Genomic DNA, 12,273 nt, shown 5'->3' on the forward strand with positions numbered 1-12,273 from the left:
ACACACACACACACACACACACATATATATATATATTTAATTTTTTTAAAGTTATTTTAGTATTTTAACTATTGCAAAAGTAGCCCTCAAACTGAATATTTCCGAGTGTCAGATTCCGTTTTGTGATAAACTCTTATATTAATGACGTGGCAGATGGAATGGGATAAGTGTCATGAAAATAAGTTATATGAAACTAATCCTAGTGTAAGAAATTTCGTGAAACATATTTGATTGGATTGTACTGTTTTTAATGTAAATAGACAACGGTTTTATTCAGAGGTGTGTCTAACTGATTTATTTAAAAATCTATCGCCTGAATGTATTTTAGAATTTTTGTGTCTTTTATAACCTTTTGTTAATTGTATACCTTGTATAATTTATTCAGAGATTGCCATGAAAATAGCCTTGATGCATTGCTGGCAATGTGTTAAAAAGTGAATAAATAATAATAAAATTTAGTACTTTAACTTAAATTAAATAGAAATGAGAAATGTTACCTTGGCAACTAACTTAAAATAAGTTTAATTTTTGGGGGATTTTATTTCATTTTATGTTTATTTTATTTCAAATTAAAATTATAATTTTTTTTAAAATGTTTTGGTTTTAGTTTTAGGTAAACACACACACTGCATGATTGGAATGCAATATTTCCTGCTGCTACTTTTTTTAGAATTTAGAATTTCCTGTATGCAATCTTGAATATTGGATTGGAATACTGTATGGAATATGGAATACAGTGCAGTATAGAACTGAAGCGCACTGCATGGAATACAGTATCCCTAATATATCACATATATGTGTGGCGTGTTTAAAATGGCTCTCTGTCGTCCCCTCAGTCGACCAGCGGCTGGTGTTTGAAGACTCCAACACATATTATCAGTTCTCGTTCGAGGAGTGTGATGCTCAGGGCTGTGAATTTCGCAGCGAGGAGGAATGGCAGAGCGGTGTCCGTCTTCTGCTGCAGCTCGTGCCCTACGTTCAGTTCAGGGTTGTCAGCCCGTAAGTACTGTACAAACATGCATGTTATATGCCACACACACACACACACACACATATATATATATATATATGCACACATATTTATTTATTAAGATTTATATTTATATAGTAGAATATTAGTATTAGTGTTCACATTATTTAAAGCAGTAGTATGCATATGTAGTATGTAGTATATACTGTGCAGTGCACTAGTTTCCATCATTTTCTTTCATGCATCCGTCTGTTTGATCTGAATGCAGCAGGAAACCGATTGTTCTCGTGACCTTTTGCTTAGGTTTTCCCCTGTTAATCCTGTTAAACCACAAATCATCCTCATGGAAGAAGGATATGTGTGTGTGTGTGTGTGTGCATTTAGCATCATGTATGAGCTTTAGATCGGTATGTCTTTTTCAAATAGATGCACAATAATCTTTGCTGATCATGTTTTTGATCATTTATTTGAGGTTATTCACTAACATTCAAAAAGTCTGGGGTCGGTAAGATTTAAAAAAAAAATTGTATTGCTCATTTAATTTAATGCTTTTGTTCATCAAGGACGCATTAAGTTATTCACTAACATTCAAAAAGTCTGGGGTCGGTAAGATTTAAAAAAAAAAATTGTATTGCTCATTTAATTTAATGCTTTTGTTCATCAAGGACGCATTAAATTGATGAAAAGTGACAGAAATATTTTGTAACATTATAAAATGTATTTACTATTTCAAATAAATGTACTTCTTTTGAACTTTCTATTAACCTGTGAATCCTGAAAAATAAAATGCACAAAAATATTGTGCAGCACGACTGTTTTCAACATTGATAATAATCAGAAATGTTTCTTGAGCAGCAAATCAGTATATTAGAATGATTTCTGAAGATCATGTGACACTGAAGACTGGAGTAATGATGCTGGAAATTCAGCTTTATATTCACATAGAAAACAGTTTTTACTGCATTTTTGATCAAATAAATGCAGCCTCGGTGAGCAGAAGAGACTCGAACCAACCCCAAAGTTTTGAGCGGTAGTGTATTTCTGGATCACAGTAGGGTTTCCACATGGGTAATTCTTTTATTTACGTGATTTAAGTAAGTGGTCACTATTTCCAAATCCCCTAAAAATCCTAAAAATATCTCCTAAATGTCTCCACACCTCCTAAAATTGTCCATATGACTTTAAAAAAACAATAGTTTTGGGAAGTGTTTTTTTTTCTTCCCTTTTAAGCGCCATTATATTAAGCAGAAATATATGCATTTTTGTATTTGCATGTTTTCCAATTGTTCATGAGCCAATTCTAACAAAACATTTGTGGGTCACTGAGTCGAGCTCGATTGGATTGAACTAAACTATGTGTAGATTACAGCATTTGATTGGCTTAGACGTGTCTTGGGTGCAGACGATGAGATTGAGAAGGCAATACTTCGGGCTGTTTTGTTAGCGCAGAGAGATGTGAACCGCCAGATTAAATCTGTCCGGACAGTTGATGTCATTTTCAGGAAGGTGAACATGTGACGGCGTTGCTCGTCCACGCCAGCAGTTTTTTTCCTCCCTGACGGAATTGGAAGTGACATGGTTTGCTGTTGGATGAGCCGCGCTCCGACCCAATCAGCCAGATTCCCTTCGCCTGCGCCTTTCTCATCACAGACCGGAGCGCATTACAGCAGAAACCAGATCCTCGCGCACAAGCCAGCCAAATGAGATCAAACGAAAAACTCACACGAGTTTGCTGATATTACCGCGCTGCAATACCCTCACGGCGGGAGAAATGATAACGCACCCGAGTTTTGACCTTGCATTTTCAATTGAATGTGATGAGATAACAGACAATGCGTCTTTCTATTGCGCTGCATGCAAAAAACAAACAGTCCGATTTATAAATGTCGCCAAAAAAGACTTTAGAATTGAAATCAGCCTTTGATTGTAGATGTTGAATGGTGGTTATTTAGAAATCCTGGGCTATGACATCATATCCTGTTGGCCATACAGTATGTGTTGCGTCAGACAGACATTGATTGACAATAAAGGCCACATTTGTTGGTAATCTTTGTCTATCAAAATGAAAAAATAAATAAAAAATCCTTTTGAATGGTTGTGTTGTTACAGTGTTTACCAGCTGGCAGGACTGGTTAGGGCTTGTTATGGGAAGAACAATTCTGTAGAAACAGTTTGATATCGACACTGAAGTGAAAGTGACCTTTATTATATTAGAGTAAATCATGCGACATGTGAAAGATGGTAAAATGAGTCTGAATTTTGTTACTGCTGTATTTGTGCTTGTGTGTGTGTGTGTGGTTTTATAAAGGACAAAACCTGCAGAATATAATAAATAAATAAATGTAATAATAGGAAAATAAATAAAGGAATAAATGATTTCCTAAAACAAACAAAATACATTTTTTATTAAATTTATTTAGCCCTGAATTAATTTTTGTATTACTTTCCCTCCTTAATTCTTTTATTTTTAACTGTATTTTTAATTGTTCATTTATGCTTTTATTATATTTATATTAATGTGTTTATTTATTTTTATATTTATTAATTCCCACTAGTATTTATTTCCATATTACAAATAAATAAAGAAAATGAATGAAAGGAAGTCTAAAATATAAAGTTAAAAGAATAAACATCAAGTTAAAAATAAATATGGAAAATAAGTAATAAAGGTAAAAAAAAAAAAATACAAAAATAATTTAGGAATAAATGTCATTAAAAATTAACTGTATTTGTTTTATCAAGTCATTTATTCCTTTATTTATTTTCCTATTATTACATGTATTTATTTTTTTATTTGCTCATTTATGTTTTAATTATTTTTATGTACATATTTATTCCCACATGTATTTATTTCCGTATTACAAATAAATAACAAATAAATAAGTACAACCAATATAGAAAATAATTAATAAAGGAAAACTAAATGAATTTAGGACAAAAGTGAATTAAAAATGACTTTTGTATTTGTTTTAAGTAATTTATTCCTTCATTTATTTTCCTATTATGACATTTGTTTATTTTTTTATTTGTGTATTTTGTTTTTATTATTTTTATATTTATACATTCATTTATTTTTATATTTATATATTCCTGCATGTATTTTGTTTCCATACTACAAATTAATATACAAATAAAAACAAAATAAATGAAAAAATAAAAAGTTAGATAACATAAAGAATAAATATAAATTATACATAATTACAATTTGAATTAAATTTTAAATGTAGGTAAAATTAAAAATAAATATAAATACAGAAAATAATAAAGGAAAAAGTAATACAAAAATAATTTTAGGACTAAATTTAATTAAAGTGAATTGTTTTTAAGTCTTTATTGTATTTAAGTCTAATTGTCTGTAAGTCTTTATTTGATGATTTATTGGTAATTTCTGCAGGTTTTCTGTTGTGTGGATGTGATTGTGCGTTCTGTTGGTTTACGTTGTGCTGGTCGTGACCGTCTCTTCGGCAGAAACCCCTGGAGCTACAGGAGTGACGCTTTTAGCCAGGATTGTTTGGATACTGCCTCGCTTTCAGCCACCTACACACACACACACACACAGACACACACACACACACACACACACACACACACACACACACACACACACACACACGCACACACACACACACACACACAGACACAGACACACACAGACACACACACACACACGCACGCACGCACGCACACACACACACACACACACAGACACAGACACACACAGACACACACACACACACGCACGCACGCACACACACAGACACACACACCTCGCGCTGCACGCCTCATTTGCATGTTATTTGAATTTTATCTTCAGCTCTGTGAAACTAGTAATGCATGTGTGCAGAATGAGCGTACATTTGCGTATGTGTGTGCGTTTATGTCTTCATTTGCCTGCCCCTGTGTGTGTGTGTGTGTGTGAATTGCAATCTCGTGCAATCGTGCCTGATTCGTTTAGAAGTGGCCGCCATTGCGAATCACTTCAGCCGCGGTGTCTGGAGCAGGAGAGATGCTGTGATGAATGGAGAAGAGAGAAACTTTGGCCCAGTTTGAGCCGTGTGAGAGCCTTTATTCTGCTCATGTTGAGGTTTATACCTGCACAATCCGCGCTACACTCTTAAAAATGAGAAGATAAAATCCCCAGGGAATCATATAGATTCGTAAAGAACATTTTTTATTTTGTAATTTTTTTAGAAAATATTCTGGTGCTTTAAAGAACCACAAACAATGATTTTTTTTAAAGCAAATATTGCATTTATTTATTCATTTATTTTGTATATACATTTTTATTTGAAAAACAATTTCATAAAAATGATTTTGTAAATATTATTATTATATTGTTTCTAACAAAAATGTATGTACAAAATAATTGAATAAATAAATACAAGTGTTTGGGGTTCATTAAAGCACCAGAATATTTAAAAAAGTAATATAATATATTATATAAACACTGTTTAGTTTAGTTTATTTACTTATTAATTCATTTATTCATCTATTTATTGTATACACATCTTTAATTAAAAAAAATATATAATAAATAGGATTTTGTAAATATTATTTTTATTTTATTTTATTTTTACATTTTTTATTAATTAATTTACATTTTATTTTAAAACGACTAATTTTGGTATTTTTCGATTTGTTCAGCTAATTATGAAAAATATTTTAAATAATAAAATATTATAATACAATGCATGCTAAAAAAGGAAAATTAATATATTTAATAAAAATAAATTTGTAAATATAAAAAAATATAAAAATTTGTTTAATTTCATTTTTATTATTAAATATGATTGCGTAACAATTTTTTCTAGTTGTTCAGCTAGTTGCGAAAAATATTTTAAATATATAATGTAATATAATATAATATAATATAATAACGCACAATTTATCGTATACACAGAATATTTAAAAAAGTAATATAATATATTATATAAACACTGTTTAGTTTAGTTTATTTACTTATTAATTCATTTATTCATCTATTTATTGTATACACATCTTTAATTAAAAAAAATATATAATATTTATTTATTTTTTATTAATGTTTTTTTATTTTATTTTAAAACTACTAATTTTGGTATTTTTCTATTTGTTCAGCTAGTTATGAAAAATATTTTAAATAATAAAATATTATAATACAATGCATGCTAAAAAAGGAAAATGAATTTTATTTCATTTCATTTTTATTATTAAATATGATTGCGTAACACTATTTTTTCTAGTTGTTCAGCTAGTTAAATTAAAGATGTGTAAATATGTAATATAATATAATATAATATAATACAATACAATATAATAATGCACAACGAACTGTCTAATTTTTTTTTTCAATTCTTTAGGAAAATGTTCTGGTGCTTTAATGAAACCAAAACACTGATCTGAAGAAACTATTGTGAAATAAATATATATTTTTAGTAATGCAAGAACCCTATGCAGCCAAAAAAGGAGTTTTGTTTTAGAGAGTGCAAGTGTGCCGTGGGGTTGTGTTCATAACAATATCTTATTTTTGCCTGCATTTTGTCCAACAGACCTTGTGGATTAATCTTTATATACTTCATGTGAAGGCAGAGTTTGATGTTGCTCATGTAATGCAGTGCACCAGCAGCAGGAGGCAGCAGAGAGACGAGGGCTGTAGATTGTGTAGCTGTGTGTGAGTGTGCATAACACCATACTGCCATACTATTTTTTTTCAGTATGCAGTATATATACTGTGCAGTGTGTGTGCATTTTCTATCTGAATGGAGGACCATAGACAAAGCATACAACACCTGCGTGAGATACTGCATCCCACAATGCACTGCACTTCACTTCACCTTCTGTTTCCAGAGCAACAAGAGAAGCAATACCAACCACATTTTCTGAAACATCTCTTTCCTGATTCATTATATGATTTATAGACAAATGTTTAGACACTTTTACACAAGTGGATTAAAATGCAATTTCTGTGCAGTGTTATTTTAGTATTATCTATATACTAATAATGTCTTTATCAATATTTTGATTTAGCTTTTATTTTGATATTCAGTTTTAAGTTTAATGTTAGTTACATTTCTAGTAGTTTTGTTATGTGCTTTTTTAAATTTACTATTTAGGTTTAATTTTATTTTATTTCAGTTTTAGTTTAGTTTTAGTTTTTATTTGTTTTATTTACAGTTAACCATTTTAATGCTTCAACTTAACAACTAAACTAAATGTTGCTTTGGCAATATCTAAAGTAAGTTTCTATTAATATTATAATATATTATAGTTTTTTAATAATAATTTTTATTACGTTTTTTATGAACTATTATAGTTTTTATTAAGATTTTGAATTAATTTTTTATTCATATTTATATACTTTCCATTTTTTGTTTTAATTTTAGTTACATGTTTAGTAATTTTATGTGCTTTTTCATTTTTATTACTATGTAACTATTACTGTTTATTTATTTATTTATTTAAGTTTTAGTTTATTTTAATTTTTTACTTATTTTATTTATAGTTATTTACAGTAATTTTAGTGCTTCAACATGAACTAAAATGAAAATTAGAAATGTTGTCTTGGGAACTAACCGAAATAAGTTTTTTTATAAACGATTTTTAATAATATTTTGAATAAGTATTTATTCATATTTCGTCTTTTTAGGCTTTAAGTTTTGATTTAAATTTTCATAAAAATTTTTGTAAATTTGTTTTGTGCTTTTGTCATTTTTATTAGTTTATTATTATTATTATTAATTAACTAACTAATTAATTATTACTGTTTTAGTTTTTCTTTATTTTATTTCCAGTTAGACATTTTAGTGCTTCAACTTAAACTAAACGGAAATTAGAAATGTTTAATTTTTGTATTGGCAAGTTTAAGTTTTCCATCTAATGTTTATAAATTATACTGCAGCTTTATTTCAGTGAACGGAAATAGTTTTAGTTAATGATAATAACTCTCTGAATTTACATGTTATGATATTATCATGGAAATTGCTGAGTATACTGTCTATACTGCTCAGTATGTAGTACACTAGCATTCATAGGTAGTGCACTAGTGTTTTTGTCCCAAAAGGTGCTTTAAGTTCTTGCTGTCCTCCTCCAAGTCCACTGACGAGATAATTCTGCTTATACTGTCACAAGTAATCCACATTAGAGCATACTTGACCCAAGTGTGCATCAAGGGTGCATCAGCAACCTGAACTGACACTCTAGTGCACATCAAGTGCACCATTTGAGACAGAGCCGACTCTGAACATGACATCCGCTGCTTATCTAACACAGAGGTCGGCTCACGCGAGAGAGGCGTTTAATCACGTGTGTGTGTGTGTGTGTGTGTGTGTTTTCTCTCCCGCAGACCCGAGGAAGACCCGGATAGAAAGCGTGATATCTGCAGTGAGATCCTGCAGATGAAGGCTCTGGAGAGACTCACGTCCACGGTAAGCGTCCGCTGATCCCTGAATGTGTGTCTTTAGTCCTCTGGTGTGTGTAAAGATCCACTGCAGACTCAAAGAGTCTCATCCATCACACACACTCGCACACGCACACGCACACACAGGCACACTCACTCACTCACTCACTCACTCACACACACACATATATAATATAATATAATATAATATATAATATTTTAATAAAATGTAGTAATATTTGAAACAAATATATTGAAATAAATATATTAGCTACAAATTGATTATGGTTTATGGACCCTTTTCACGTTTCCAGGTTTCTCAGCAGCGGAAGTCGTCATAGTTGGGTAAACTTGAATAGCAGTGAATGGGAGAGTACCACAAATATATTTTTTGCATTCCCAGTTGGTCAAATAGCAAAAGAAAAACTCCACGATAGTGTTTTCATGACTTTCAATAAAAGGAAAAAAATTGAGAGAGGTTGATAACAGCTGTCAGAAGAGAGAACGATGTCAAATTTACTGTCCCTCCCACAGACGTAGCATTAGAAACACCCTCGCATTAGCGTTAACTAGTTTTTTGTAATTTGATGCAAAGGTGATATAATACAAAGAATAGTGTTATAAATGTACATACATTTTTTTAAAAATACAAATATGAAAAAATTTCGAGGATTTACAAAGCTGATGACCGCCATCACAGCCTTGTGAAAAGGGTCCTTCAATTAATTAATTACTGTACTCATCTAATTAATCTGTGTTGTTAGTCTTTAATGGAAATTACTAATGATGAGGAAAATGACTAGTTTTAGTTTCTTTTTCATTACTTTTTCTCATTGTTTTTCACTATCTATGTTTGCTTTTTATTTTAAATTTCTATTTGAATATAATTTTTAATGTGCAAAATTTTTGACCTAATTTGCATATAATACGTCTGTCCCTTTCTTAAAAAAAAAAAAATAATAATTTGAAAATGTTCAATGATGAAATACAAAAGAGAGCTTTTCGATTATTTTTTATGCCAGAAAATTAAATAAATAAATAAAATTAAACGTTATAGATAGATAGATAGATAGATAGATTTCTAGGTGTGTTCAGATAGTATGTACGTGTAAACAAATATAATAAAATATAATATATTATATAAAATAAATAAGTGCTGTCAAAAGATTAATCGCATCCAAAATAAAAGTTTTTGTTTACATAATATATATATGTGTGTACTGTGTATATTTATTATGTATATACAAATACACACACATACAGTATATATTTAGAAAATATTTACATATTTATATTCATATAATTTATATTATATATAAATATATTTAATATGTAAACATAAAATGTTTTTCTTAAACATATACATGCATGTGTGTCTATTTATATATGCATAATAAATATACACAGTACTATCAGTATAACTGATTACTGATTATGTCATTATTAAATAAATAAAAATAATAATATGTGTTATGTATTACCCCTGAAACATAATGCATTACCCTGTAAATCAGCCTGATTATTAGCTGCATCGCTGGAACAATACATGTCAAATAAACACAGATGCTCAGCTTTGATAGTCTATGCTGAGTTCTGATGATTCCTGGTGATATAGGTTACATGTCTAGCTGGTATCTGAGTGTTGAGTCAGTGTTCATCTCCACACAGCTGTCCTCCTCCAGTATCCCATGAGCCCCTGCTGTCTGCTGTCTTTGCTCTAGAGGTCCTCTGATGAGCTCTTCTGCATGCAGAATGAACTAAAGACACTGTGCTCTTGTGCTTTCACTGGAGTCCATTCAGAAACGGTGTGTGTGTTTTTACCTCAGGTGCAGAATGAACTCGCTGCTGCTCTCGCCAGGAAAGCCAAGAAGTCAAGTAAGATGCTTTTATACTTATAGCGGTCATATCAAACCATGTTTCTTCACTTAGTCAAGGTGTTTTTGCAACAGAACAACCATAATTGATTTATTTTTGATTTCACTGGTAATTGTCTGTGCACTTGTCATTTTTACTCTAGTGTCAGAAGACGAAAGCTCGGAGGCATCAGACGCTTCTCCTCAAGAACCGCAGAAGCCCACTGAAGACAGAAGCAAGGTAAACACACACAAATACATCTGACTTACTCTCAAAGATGCACTCCATACATTTATTCCTCATTCAAATATTTTACTCCTAAAGAAATAAAAGGCATGTTTTTTTTTTTATTTGTTTGTTTATTTATCTAAAAGTTTTTTTTGGGACGTTTTGCCTTTATATAAAATAAATTTAGCTCAAATATATATTTAAAATAAATAAAAATTACTTGTTTGTTTGTTTTGTTAGGTAAATGTAGCCAAAATAAATATTTTAAATATATTTTAAAAATAAATTATTTTATTTTGTTTTATTTTATTTTATTTTAAAAGTTTATTCTGACTATTTCACCTTTATTTGGATCTAATAAATGTAGCCCAAAATAAATGTTTAAAATATATATTAAAAATAATTTATTTTATTTTATTTTATTTTATTTTATTTTATTTTATTTTATTTTATTTTATTTTGTTTTGTTTTGTTTTGTTTTGATCTAATAAATGTAGCCCAAAATAATTATTTAAAACAAACAAATTAATAAATAACCCTACATTTATTTCCTTCTATCATCACTTTAAATCTATTTTTAAAAAAGTACCTTTTATTTCTTTAGCTATTATTAGGCTACTTATTTCATCACTTTAAACATATTTAACACAGTATATCTTTGTCTTTATTTTTATGATTCTGTTTGATAAACGTTATAAAAATTGCTCACAGTGGCTTTAACTACACTTTTTTCCAAACACCACCAATGATAACGTCTCTTGGTGGCCATTTTTACCTCACTTCCATAAAGCCTCAGTTATATTCTGATATTTTTGCATATTAAAATGTAGCTTGATCAGTGATATGGTGACTATGAATTACACTAGTTATGCAGCATGCTTCAGTTTAACATGCTAACATATATAATACAGCAGGCAGGAAGTAAACCAACACACGTGTTACAACATGCCAAATGTCATAAATAAAAGGCAATGGGCAGACAAATGGACAGCAACATTAATAATGTAATACATTTTCTCATAAAAAAATACATAAGGGAAATTGTGTAGATGGTCATTATCGTCAAAAAAAAAAAACTGATGTGAAGTGGCTACTTGGCAAATAAATAAATGGACATGAAATACAGTGGGTACGGAAAGTATTCAGACCCCCTTAAATTTTTCACTCTTTGTTATATTGCAGCCATTTGCTAAAATCATTTAAGTTAATTTTTTTTCCTCATTAATGTACACACAGCACCCCATATTGACAGAAAAATTTTTTAATAAATCTGCAAAGATGTCAACAATTCTGTGTTTTTCTGTCAATATGGGGTGCTGTGTGTACATTAATGAGGAAAAAAAATTAACTTAAATGATTTTAGCAAATGGCTGCAATATAACAAAGAGTGAAAAATTTAAGGGGGTCTGAATACTTTCCGTACCCACTGTATTTTTCGGAGTTTAAATTATTATTATTTTTTCATGAACTTGTAAAACTATACTATTTGACTGCAAAAAAAGAAACAAAAAACATTTTGAATAATTAAGCTTTTTATGTTTTTGAAAGAAGTCTCTTATTTATGTGATGAAAAATACAGTAATGCTGTGAAATATTATTACAATTACAAAATAATCGTTTTCTATTTTAATTTGATATCAGTATATTATACTGATTTCTGAAGGATCATGTGACACTGAAGACTGGAGTAATGATGCTGAAAATTCAGATTTGATCACAGAAATAAATTACAGTTTAACAGATATTCACACAGAAAACAGTCATTTGAAATCGTAAAAATATTTCACAATAATACTGTTTTTACTGTATTTTTAATCAAATAAATGCAGCCTTGGTGAGCATAAGA

At 29.8% G+C, this 12,273-nt stretch overlaps 1 protein-coding gene across 1 annotated transcript in view; it reads left to right on the top strand.

Moving 5' to 3' along the window:
* Window positions 1–12,273, top strand: part of LOC107710058 (rap guanine nucleotide exchange factor 5-like) — a 49,243-nt gene that overhangs the window by 2,152 nt on the left and 34,818 nt on the right. Inside the window, exons 2-5 of the mRNA XM_016514755.1 lie at window positions 837–999; window positions 8,292–8,373; window positions 10,172–10,220; window positions 10,363–10,439. Coding sequence (XP_016370241.1) covers window positions 837–999; window positions 8,292–8,373; window positions 10,172–10,220; window positions 10,363–10,439 — 371 coding nt within the window. The remainder of the gene's footprint in view (window positions 1–836; window positions 1,000–8,291; window positions 8,374–10,171; window positions 10,221–10,362; window positions 10,440–12,273) is intronic.

The sequence above is a fragment of the Sinocyclocheilus rhinocerous genome, unplaced genomic scaffold (assembly GCF_001515625.1).
Source record: "Sinocyclocheilus rhinocerous isolate Xijiao unplaced genomic scaffold, SAMN03320098_v1.1 scaffold176, whole genome shotgun sequence".
NCBI lineage: Eukaryota > Metazoa > Chordata > Actinopteri > Cypriniformes > Cyprinidae > Sinocyclocheilus > Sinocyclocheilus rhinocerous.